Genomic DNA, 12,612 nt, shown 5'->3' on the forward strand with positions numbered 1-12,612 from the left:
TGTTTTTAATGATTCACCTGAAATGCCTTCATTTTCAGTACTGATCATCTCAGCAAAGTTGTTTTCAGTATTGTTTGAACCAGTTCAACTCCCTGGTACCATGTAATAATCAGTGTAGATCTATATTTCTAATCTCATTTCTTTTGCTGGGTATTGGATTTACAACATTTAACCATGGTAACATAATTAAGCATTCCACTCATTTCTGACTAGTGGGACAACCTCTGAGGTTTAGTGCAACAGCTTCTGCCCAGGTAGCTGAAGGTCGGGGGATTCAATCCCTGGCCGCATCATACCAAAAGATGTCAAAAGATGGTACATATTATTACTCTGCCTGGTGCTCACCATTCCACAGATTCATGTCTAACTGCTCCAGACACATCTACCTACTACAGATTCCATGTCTATCTGCTACAGACACACCTACCTACTACAGATTCCATGTCTATCTGCTACAGACACACCTACCTACCATTGATTCCATGTCTATCTGCTCCAAACACACCTACCTACCACAGATCCCAGGTCTATCTGCTCCAGACACACATACCTACCACCGGTTCCATGTCTATCTGCTCGACACACCTACATACCATTGATTCCTTGTCTATCTGCTCCAGACACACCTAACTACCACAGATTCCATGTCTATCTGCTCCAGACACACCTACATACCACAGATTCCATGTCTATCTGCTCCAGACACACCTACCTACAACAGATTTCATGTGTATCTGCTCCAGGCACACCTACCTACCACAGATTCCATGTCTATCTGCTCCAGACACACCTACCTACCATTGATTCCATGTATATCTGCTACAGACACACCTACCTACCACAGATTCCATGTCTATCTGCTCCAGACACACCTACCTACCCCGGGTTCCATGTCTATCTGCTACAGACACACCTACATACCATTGATTCCATGTCTATCTGCTCCAGACACACCTACCTACCATTGATTCCATGTCTATCTGCTCCAGACACACCTACCTACCACAGATTCCATGTCTATCTGCTCCAGACACATCTACATACCATTGATTCCATGTCTATCTGCTCCAGACACACCTACCTACCACAGATTCCATGTCTATCTGCTACAGACACACCTACATACCATTGATTCCATGTCTATCTGCTCCAGACACACCTAACTACCACAGATTCCATGTCTATCTGCTCCAGACACACCTACATACCATTGATTCCTTGTCTATCTGCTCCAGACACACCTACCTACCACAGATTCCATGTCTATCTGCTCCAGACACACCTACCTACAACAGATTCCATGTCTATCTGCTACAGACACACCTACCTACCATTGATTCCATGTCTATCTGCTACAGACACACCTACCTACCAGTGATTCCATGTCTATCTGCTCCAGACACACCTACCTACCATAGATTCCATGTCTATCTGCTCCAGACACACATACCTACCACAGATTCCATGTCTATCTGCTCCAGACACACCTACCTACCACAGATTCCATGTCTATCTGCTACAGACACACCTACATACCATTGATTCCTTGTCTATCTGCTCCAGACACACCTACCTACCACAGATTCCATGTCTATCTGCTACAGACACACCTACATACCATTGATTCCATGTCTATCTGCTCCAGACAAACCTACCTACCACCGGTTCCATGTCTATCTGCTCCAGACACATCCACCTACCATTGATTCCATGTCTATCTGCTACAGACACACCTACCTACCACAGATTCCATGTCTATCTGCTACAGACACACCTACATACCATTGATTCCATGTCTATCTGCTCCAGACACACCTACCTACCATTGATTCCATGTCTATCTGCTACAGACACACCTACCTACCACAGATTCCATGTCTATCTGCTCCAGACACACCTACCTACCACAGATTCCATGTCTATCTGCTCCAGACACACCTACCTACCACAGATTCCATGTCTATCTGCTACAGACACACCTACCTACCATTGATTCCATGTCTATCTGCTACAGACACACCTACCTACCACAGATTCCATGTCTATCTGCTCCAGACACACCTACCTACCATTGATTCCTTGTCTATCTGCTCCAGACACACCTACCTACCACAGATTCCATGTCTATCTGTTCCAGACACACCTACCTACCATTGATTCCTTGTCTATCTGTTCCAGACACACCTACCTACCATTGATTCCTTGTCTATCTGCTCCAGACACATCCACCTACCACAGATCCCATGTCTGTCTGTTACAGACACATCTACCTACCAGAGATTCCATGTCTATCTGCTCTTGCTGGAACAATCCCAGTTTATCCTCAAGGCCAACTTTGGAGAGAAGTTCCTCCAGGGTCAGACTGCCTTGACCTTCATCACCATTCACATCAAGGGGAGACAACTGCAATGAAATGATAACTGAGCAAATGTGGAGATATTACAGGATCACATTCCAACGTCAATAAAATCAGATCTTAGATCTTGCTACGGCTAAACTAAGGGCAGAGGACATCCCATTATGGGTCCTGTCAGAACGACCTTTTCTCAGACCAATCCGAGTGGGAAAGTGGCAGTCGGAATATGTTTTTTAACTGCAAAAAGGTTAACATGGGGGATTCCGCACGATAGTTACAGGCTGTACAACTGATTCCATCAAAAACGGCAATCTCTCACTTCAGTTGGATAAACATTTGAAACGGAAGGAATTTCCATAACCTGTGGGAAGTAGTGCCACACAATCTTGACCATCTATTAGACATTCCAGAATGTTCTTTTGTCCAGAATAGAGAAATTTGGCAACATATTTTTCAAAGCGTAGTCTGAAAAGGAAGTCGCCAGTTTGTCGTGGCGTAAAGGTGGAGAAAACTGCTTTCTGACTGGCTAATGAACATTTCTTGTTAGTCATTTCATTGGTTGGTCAAAGGTTGCGAAAGGTCGTTCTGACATGTGCCATGGGATGTCCTCAGATCTTTGTTTAGCGGTAGCGACAACTAAGATCAGATGTTAATGAGATTGGATCACATTTCTGCTATCCAGTTGACACATAAAAAAAGGACACTGTAACTGTAAAACGCTTTTTAAAAAACAATTCTAATTGTTCCCAGCATTCATGTCTAAGCATCCTTTTCAATTATGAAACAACACTTGTGCCTGCAGGCAACAATAGGATTTGTTATATTGTACACACAACATGTAAACCTAACTTTTTTTGTCAGTCATCTTCATCTGCTGATGCACGCTCCTACCTGATCATCCACTTGTGCCCAGATTTCTGTAGAAGCATGTTTACTAAGCTTTGGTGTACATGTGACAATTGCAGTAGCCAGCAGATGGAAGAGGCTGTATGGTTGTCTCTTACACATAATCATGATAAACACTGTTGTAAATGTCTTACGCAATAATGGGTAAAACACCTAAAGTCTGATAATCAACAATATTGAATTAAGTTTTTGAACTACCGGTAACAATTCCAACAAGTTACACCCCTACACCATACAAATGATGTGCCATTTGAAAAAAAAAACTCATTTTATATTGGTCAGAGACAGTGCCAATGTGTCCTCCCTTTTCAAGTACAAGATTGAAGAGTGACATAACTCTTACCTCTTCAGCTACCGGTGAGTCCAGGTTGTGGGGGTCCCCTGAAGTGGTCTCCGAGCTGAAACTCGTCTCCCCATCAGCATCCACTCTCTGGTGGAGGAGGAGGTCAAATAGGATAGATGAACCTGGAACACAGCAACACCTGTAGACACATGCCACACATGTGGGCGCAGATGTCAGACACATGGACACAGATGTCAGACACATGGACAAAGATGTCAGACACATGGACACAGATGACAGACACATGGACAAAGATGACAGACACATGGACAAATATGTCAGACACATGGACACAGATGACAGACACATGGACACAGATGATACTGACAGACACAGATGACAGACACATGGACACAGATGACAGACACTAGGACACAGATGACAGACACATGGACACAGGTGACAGACTGATGGACACAGATGACAGACACATGGACACAGATGACAGACACATGGACACAGATGACAGACACATGGACACAGATGACAGACACATGGACACAGATGACAGACACTAGGACACAGATGACAGACACATGGACACAGGTGACAGACTGATGGACACAGATGACAGACACATGGACACAGATGACAGACACATGGACACAGATGACAGACACATGGACACAGATGACAGACACATGGACACAGATGACAGACACATGGGCACAGATGACAGACACATGGACATAGATGACAGACACATGGACACAGATGACAGACACATGGACACAGATGACAGACACATGGACACAGATGACAAACACATGGACACACATATGACAGACACATGGGCACAGATGACAGACACATGAACACATATGACAGACACATGGACACAGATGTCAGACACAAGGACACAGATGAAAGACACATGGACACAGATGACTGACACATGGACACAGATGACAGACACATGGACACAGATGACAGACACATGGACACAGATGACAGACACATGGACACAGATGACAGACACATAGATGACAGACACATGGACACATGACAGACACATGGACACAGATGACAGACACATGGACACAGATGACAGACTGATGGACACAGATGACAGACACAAGGACACAGATGACAGACACATGGACACAGATGACAGACTGATGGACACAGATGACAGACACATGGACACAGATGACAGACACATGGACACAGATGACAGACACATGGAGACAGATGACAGACACATGACACAGATGACAGACACATGGACACAGATGACAGACTGATGGACACATGTTAGACACAAGGACACAGATGACAGACTGATGGACACAGATGACAGACACATGGACACAGATGACAAACACATGGACAGATGACAGACACATGGGCACAGATGACAGACACATGGACACAGATGACAGACTGATGGACACAGATGACAGACACATGGACACAGATGACAGACACATGGACACAGATGACAAACACATGGACACAGATGACAGAAACAAGCACACAGATGACAGACTGATGGACACAGATGACAGACACATGGACACATGTTAGACACATGGACACAGATGACAGACACATGGACACAAATGACAGACAAATGGATAGATGACAGACACATGACACAGATGGCAGACACATGGACACAGATGACAGACACATGGACACAGATGACAGACACATGGACACAGATGACAAATTGATGAACACAGATGACAGACACATGGACACAGATGACAGACACATGGACACAGATGACAGAAACATGGACACAGATGACAGACACATGGACACAGATGACAGACACATGGACACAGATGACAGACACATGGACACAGATGACAGACACATGGACACAGATGACAGACTGATGGACACAGATGACAGACTGATGGACACAGATGACAGACACATGGACAAAGATGACAGACACATGGACACAGATGACAGACTGATGGACACAGATGACAGACACATGGACACAGATGACAGACACATGGACACAGATGACAGACACAAGGACACAGATGACAGACACAAGGACACAGATGACAGACACATGGACACAGATGACAGACACATGGACACAGATGACAGACACAAGAACACAGATGACAGACACAAGGACACAGATGACTGACACAAGGACACAGATGACAGACACAAGGACACAGATGACAGACACAAGGACACAGATGACTGACACATAGACACAGATGACAGACACATGGACACAGATGACAGACACAAGGACACAGATGACAGACACATGGACACAGATGACAGACACATGGACACAGATTACACAAATCTAATGACACAAGGACACAACTCACCCAAACTGTGACCAGCCACTGACACAGTGCCCTTGAATGATGGTGTTCTTGACAGGAAGAGTTGATACAATCTGTTCATCTCGTTACCAACAGTTCTTGATATAACCTGCAGCAAAGTAACAGTTGATAAGCACCGAAGAAGTAGTCCATCAGTTTCTTACAAAGCAATTCTAACATCCCAGCTGGTTGTCTAACTCCAAATGCATCTTGACTAGATCATTTAGCATGTTTAGGCTTCCAGTGAAGGCAAGTGACATAAAAATATATTCTGTCTCTAAACCACCATCCTAGCTCCCCATATCTCTCACGGAGGGATTGGTCTATAAATCACTTATGATTTGTTATATATATGGAATAAAAATATTTGAAATCCTTTGATATAGAAAATACTTGATTTATTTGATGAAAGTGCATCACACCAACAACACAGCCGAGTGTGATATTCTATTGTCAGGTCAGTACAATGTCAATTACATCACACCAGCATCACACCAAGGTGTTACAACACAGCCGAGGGTGTACTGACGTGACATTAGAATATCAATGTCAATTACATCACACCAGCATCACACCAAGGTGTTACAACACAGACGAGGGTGTACTGACCTGACATTAGAATATCAACATGATCAATGTCAATTACATCACACCAGCATCACACCAAGGTGTTACAACACAGCCGAGGGTGTACTGACCTGACTTTAGAATATCAATGTCAATTACATCACACCAGCATCACACCAAGGTGTTACAACACAGCCGAGTGTGATATTCTATTGTCAGGTCAGTACAATGTCAATTACATCACACCAGCATCACACCAAGGTGTTACAACACAGCCGAGGGTGTACTGACCTGACAGTAGGAGGGACTAGTGTAGAAGAGGATGTCCATCAGTGTGTCGTTGACGAAGTAGCGGAGTTTGGGGGTACTTGGTAGAGTGATTCCTTTCAGACGTCTGAAAAAAGGGCATCATGTTTATGTTATTATGTAGTCTGGGTTGATTTCTATGACATTATCCTCACCCACTGGAGAGAGGGTGTGTGTGAGGGGGGGAGCTTGCATGTGATAAGTGATGGATCTAATACTGCCTTGAACTATTACAGTAATGTCATATGTTAAGCCAGCATGACATGTCACAGAGCATCCACATGTACAGCAGGGGATGCACTTAATCATTGTTAATTGGGATTCTAAAACAGCCAACTTATTCTTGTATGGTAGAGACAACCTCTGCTCAACAAATTGCTTTTGACCAACAGGATACCTACAAGCACAATTATGTTGTGTTACAGTAAGGCTAAAAAATAAAAATTCTTTCTTGGTTTCTAGGCACCGCCGCATCATCATAAAGTCCGCCGCATGTTTGGTTTTTATTTCGATTTTCAAAACAAAAACAAAACCTTAAATATTCCATGTGTTAAACACACACGACCCCAGCAGTGAAATGCTACAATACTTAAAATCAACACAATCCAATATAGTGTGCACTTACTTCCCTTCACAAGCGCACTGATGTACTGCGCATCTAGTGTTATGAATGGACTTTTTGATAAAACATCACTGGATATGATGATTTATAAATTCAATGGTATTTGTGTACTGTATGCCGGACAATGTTTCATATGCTGGGAATAAGGAAATATGTGTATTTGTCTCATGACATAAGCCGGGAGTAGCGATCAGCGGTTTGCACATTTTTCCTCAATCTATGGGTGATTTTGTTTAAAAAAACACTTCATGTCATGACTGTATCATAACTGAAAAGAAAATTGTGGGAAGGCAGAAGACTTTGAACTAATGTTCGTTTCAAGGTGAGTTCACGGTTAGTTGATGTGATTTGCCGATTTTGCCGAAATGAATGAACACAGTGAACACTTTAAATCCAGATAGTGTAACGATAGGAGTAACTTGCATACTTCAGTACAGATTTGTTGACATTCTTCTTCTAATGTTATGTGCTCACGAGAACGTTTTCACATTGTGAAATAGAATCAAAGCTCATTGTATGCGTGCATTATGCACTTACTGGTAGTCCAACAGTAGTCAAATATTGTATTCCAGTGTTTTACTCATCAAGGATTACATTAATGTGGGGAGGCCCCTTCCCAGGTTGATTGTACATAACTGTTTATTTGGTTACAAAATAGTTTAAACAAAAACAACAACAACAAAAACCAAAGCCGCCCACCCACACTATATTTTCAAAAGCCATTGCCTGAGAACCAATTCTTTAATTTTCTTAAGCCTCACATGCGATGTGGCCAGGTGTGTTGTTACCTGTCTATTCCGGTGGCATCCGAGTGAAGAGAACTATGCCAATGTACTGGAAGGAATTCCACACGATGTACTCGCCCCTCGGACTTGTAGCGTTGGAAGTGGGAGTCCATCAGACCATGAGATATCGAGCGGAAGTCGTCCACTGAAAACAGGCAGTAGAATGGATTCAAAAACACACTCACACATGGTGCACATCAAGCATCAGTGTACTCAAGTCAACCTACGATCTAAGTCCTCCCGACCAACAGAGCTTTAACATGTTGATCTGATGCTGACATAAAATCTTGACATTGTATATTATGCTTTGATACAAAGATTTGTCTCCCCTTTGTCACGTCCTATTCCAGATCTGCTACATCATTATGAATACAACAGAATACAGAATTATGATGTATGTGTGTTCAAAATGTAGACAAACCTTGTTATCTCGAACTCCTTTTTGGTTGTTAACACCATGAATATCTACTCTGTACTCTCGACTGATTGTCAACACAGCGTGAAAGAACCATTAATTCACTCTGGACAGGTAATCTGTCATTTCTCAAAGCCAAAACACTTTAAGTAATAAATATGTTCCATCTGTCCCAATACTACCCGCATTTAAAGTCAACTTTAGTACATAATATATGATATACGTAACATTAACAATGTCATTATTTAACCTGTGACATACGTATTCAATATAAACTTTTCACAAACATAAAAAGCATATCTTTGTACATTTTTTGCAACAATGATAAACGTTCATATTCCAACTCACCACACTCCACCAGACTGCGAAACTTGACATCACAGTTGGCGCCAATACCATGGACGACAAAGACTAGATGATCTACATTGGGAGTTTCTCCTACAAGTATAAAGAGTGCCATGTTCACAGAATGCCATTGTCCAACACACCTCAGACATGAAACAAGCTTTTGACTGAATGACAGGTTTGATTATACCTACAGCCAGGTTTTCAGTTCAAAACTGTCTTAGAACAAATTCTTACCATCTGCGATGTTTTCAAAATCATCGACACCTCTTTTCACCACTCGGGGTCTCATTTGGTCTCCCTAAACAGAAACAGATCTCAGTTAGATCCCAGACTTTCATAATGCACAACATCATACAATTCTTCCCAAGGTTTGCTTGTTTGTTTGTTGTTTAACGCCGCACTCAGCAATATTCCAGCTGAATGGTAGTGGCCTGTACATAATGGAGTCTGGACCTGACAATTCAGTGATTGACATCATGAGTATCAATCCACACAATTGGGATACGATGACATGCATCAACCAAGTCCACGAGCCTGACCACCTGGTCCAGTTAGTAGCCTCTTATGACAAGCATAGTCGCCACTGACGGCAAGTATGGGTTGCTGAAGACCTATTCTAACCCAGGATCTTCACAGGTTTCAAGTAAAAGATATATTGTCAGTGTAGTGAAATTGAAGACTTATCCTATAATCAAGTTGCCTGCGACATTGTCTGAACAATACATACAAATGACAAACTTACTCCACATATATAAATCACAAGTCTGGAGACAAATTCAATGATAGACTTTAGCCTTCTACTTTTAAGGCATATATTAGTTCAAGACAATTTCAGAGCAAGTAAATGACGTTACACACAGTAGTCGCAATGTTGCAGTGTGGATATGTTGAGGTAGGCCCAGATAAAGCAACCACTATGACACTTTTTGCCCTGGTGGTCACTCAGAAAGAACCACTCATTCTCAGCAGACATTGTGGCCACCAGATCCACATATTTGCCTGTTTGACAAGCAAGGGGAACTTGGTACAAGGGGTCATAGTGACAGCATTATCTTATCGTGCAGTGGTGCAGAAGGATGAAAACATTTAACTATTAAAGTATTGAAAGTGTTAAATGATAATAATAACAAGGGCAAAATGGTAAACCCATGAGCCACGAGATGTTCCACCAGGTATTACATATGAAAGTGTCTCTGTTAACGTGGTTAGATTTGGAGGGGGCGCACATACCGAAACATAATATAGCATCTTAGATACTACCACATGATAATTGTAAAAGAAGAACAGATGTGACTTTTTCCAGTGGAGTCCAAAGAGTGAACTGCATGTGTAAGCAAGTTAATTGCCTGAATCCACACAACATTGTGTGCTTTCACATTTCCTGTGCTATTAGTAGTGACCCTTACTGGACAAGGCAACTCCATTGTACATGCTTGCACACAACAAACCATGCACTGGACACAGCATAAACACTGACCATTGCTGACCACAGAACAATGGAAACACTAACCAATCATCTACAGGAGAAACCGATTTTAGGATTACATAAAAAAAGAAAAGACCGGAGAGTGAGGAGATGACCACACACACATATATAATATATAGACTAGGAGCAGCCATTGACGAGGGGCTGAGCAGGGAAGATAAGGAATGAATCATCTTCATCATAGCAACTACTTCTAGTCACACAACAAACACAATGAAAGGTACTAAGATGACTTAATGGCATCAAGCATGAGAAGAACATTAATATTTTGTAGGATTCAAAATGTCCTGTGGTACATATGGTTATGGTTATGACAAGGACAGTTTGACCGTGTTCATCTTAATGTTATGATGTAGACAGAGTTGTTGAAAAGACAGTATCAATAATAGTTATGAAAACTTGACAAAACATTTGATAAACACAACCTTGAGCTGTGTGGGTGATACCACTGGACACACTGTTGTCAAAGAACGCATTAGATGCCATAAACTAGAAACATTCTACATGAAAATACATCAGCTAAACACAAAAGCTTCTAATGCCAAATGAAACACATGATAGGATCCACAGGCAATGTTCAAGAAAGCCTTGTAATGAATTTCAATTACAGATTAACTATTGTTTAGGAAAAGAAGTTCCTGAGAGGAGTGAACGAACATAGCAGCTTGTTATATGTTATGATGAAGCAGTGTCATGCAGATGGGGCACACTCACCGGCAGTGAATACACACTCTGACAGAAAAATGGAAGAATGAAGATTATATTCCAGGCTTGATCAGGGAATATATGCAAGATGAAAGAGTAGGTTTGGACGAACAACAGAAATGTATTGACTTGTCTACTGCCGACAGATGTCTGGTACATGAACATGGCACAGCTATATGAGGGAAGCTGGTGAATCTAAGGAACGCTACACAAAGTTCTGTCCTAATAAAAAGGTCCTGGTTTGCTGGAACACAGTTACTGAGAGTGATATACAGTTATAAGAAGCATTAGTATCTTGTTTATACAAGTTATACACAGATTATATGCTCCAAAAGCATATGATGAACCAGCCTTCAACTACATGTAGTTGAAGCCATGATTTGTTTGTTTGTTGTTTAAAGCCGCATTCAGCCATATTCCAGCAATATGACGGCAGTCTGCAAATAATCAAGTCTGGACCAGACAATTCAGTGATTGACATCATGAGTTAGTCGTCTCTTAAAACAAGCATAGTCACATTTTACAGCGACCATGGGTTGCTGAAGACCTATTCTAACCCGGATCTTCACGGGTGTGTAAAAACCATGAAAATGTCTTCTGTAAAACAAGCACTTGGCCTGGCCCCAACAAAGAAAACTCCTTGTAGTGTGCCTTACATGAGTTACTGTAAATATACATAAACATGCTTCAATAAGGTTTGGTTATCGGTTACATTGAAGTAAACATGAATAATGAAATGAAATAAAGTATAACCGTCGATAAACAAATAAAGATCAAAGAAAAAGGTGAGGTGAGGTGAAATTGGGTTTAACGTTGAGTCCAAGATTATTGCACTTATATAGCGACGTGCATGTACGTGTTATGTTTGTGCTCTCCCGGCGGACGCTCTACCACTAGACCACGGAGGCGGTCTAAAGAAAAAAGAGAAAAAGCATGACAGTCTCAGAGACACTCTCAAAGAACCAGAGATAACAGAGACAAAAGTGTGTTCTGTAAGCTTTTGGAGAGATAGTAACATCAAATTGGGATGTGTCTCCCGGTGTTTCCTGCATCCAAGCCCAGGTTATATCCCCGCCCGACAGATGGACTAACACAGATCAGTTGCTAGCATGCCAGTGTTTGTTTTTACCAGTAACTATGTTTAAGTCACACTGATCATATCTTTTCTAACATATACTTAACACAGGACCTTTTTATTAAGCAAAATGAAACATAGCTTACTTGGACTGCCTGTTTGCCAAAGGAAATGAAAGAGAAAGAAAAACAAAAGATGTTAAAACTAGCCCACTTCTAGTACAATATCTACATGATCCATATCTACAAATAAACAACTCAAAGGAAAAATCTGAAAGTGGATAAATATTATGTAAGAATTAATTTCACTGCTAAAATGTCATAATATATAATTAAATTAATCATGGTTTCTCAACATTGAAGTTAATAATGTATATTCAGTTATGACAATAT

The 12,612-nt window shown here is 41.6% G+C and overlaps 1 protein-coding gene across 2 annotated transcripts in view; it reads right to left on the reverse strand.

Moving 5' to 3' along the window:
• LOC139452060 (triacylglycerol hydrolase DDHD2-like) overlaps nt 1-12,612 on the reverse strand; it is a 37,554-nt gene that overhangs the window by 13,059 nt on the left and 11,883 nt on the right. Inside the window, exons 6-13 of one of the 2 annotated variants that reach the window (XM_071233362.1) lie at nt 11,155-11,172; nt 9,189-9,252; nt 8,955-9,044; nt 8,195-8,336; nt 6,770-6,872; nt 5,915-6,020; nt 3,606-3,727; nt 2,275-2,403 (exon numbers count right to left, since the gene is read on the reverse strand). In XM_071233362.1, coding sequence (XP_071089463.1) covers nt 2,275-2,403; nt 3,606-3,727; nt 5,915-6,020; nt 6,770-6,872; nt 8,195-8,336; nt 8,955-9,044; nt 9,189-9,252; nt 11,155-11,172 — 774 coding nt within the window. The remainder of the gene's footprint in view (nt 1-2,274; nt 2,404-3,605; nt 3,728-5,914; nt 6,021-6,769; nt 6,873-8,194; nt 8,337-8,954; nt 9,045-9,188; nt 9,253-11,154; nt 11,173-12,612) is intronic. The other variant, XM_071233363.1, reaches the window with a different exon arrangement.

Source organism: Haliotis cracherodii, unplaced genomic scaffold, assembly GCF_022045235.1.
Source record: "Haliotis cracherodii isolate W230 unplaced genomic scaffold, xgHalCrac1.p SCAF_9, whole genome shotgun sequence".
In the NCBI taxonomy this organism is placed as follows: Eukaryota; Metazoa; Mollusca; class Gastropoda; order Lepetellida; family Haliotidae; genus Haliotis; species Haliotis cracherodii.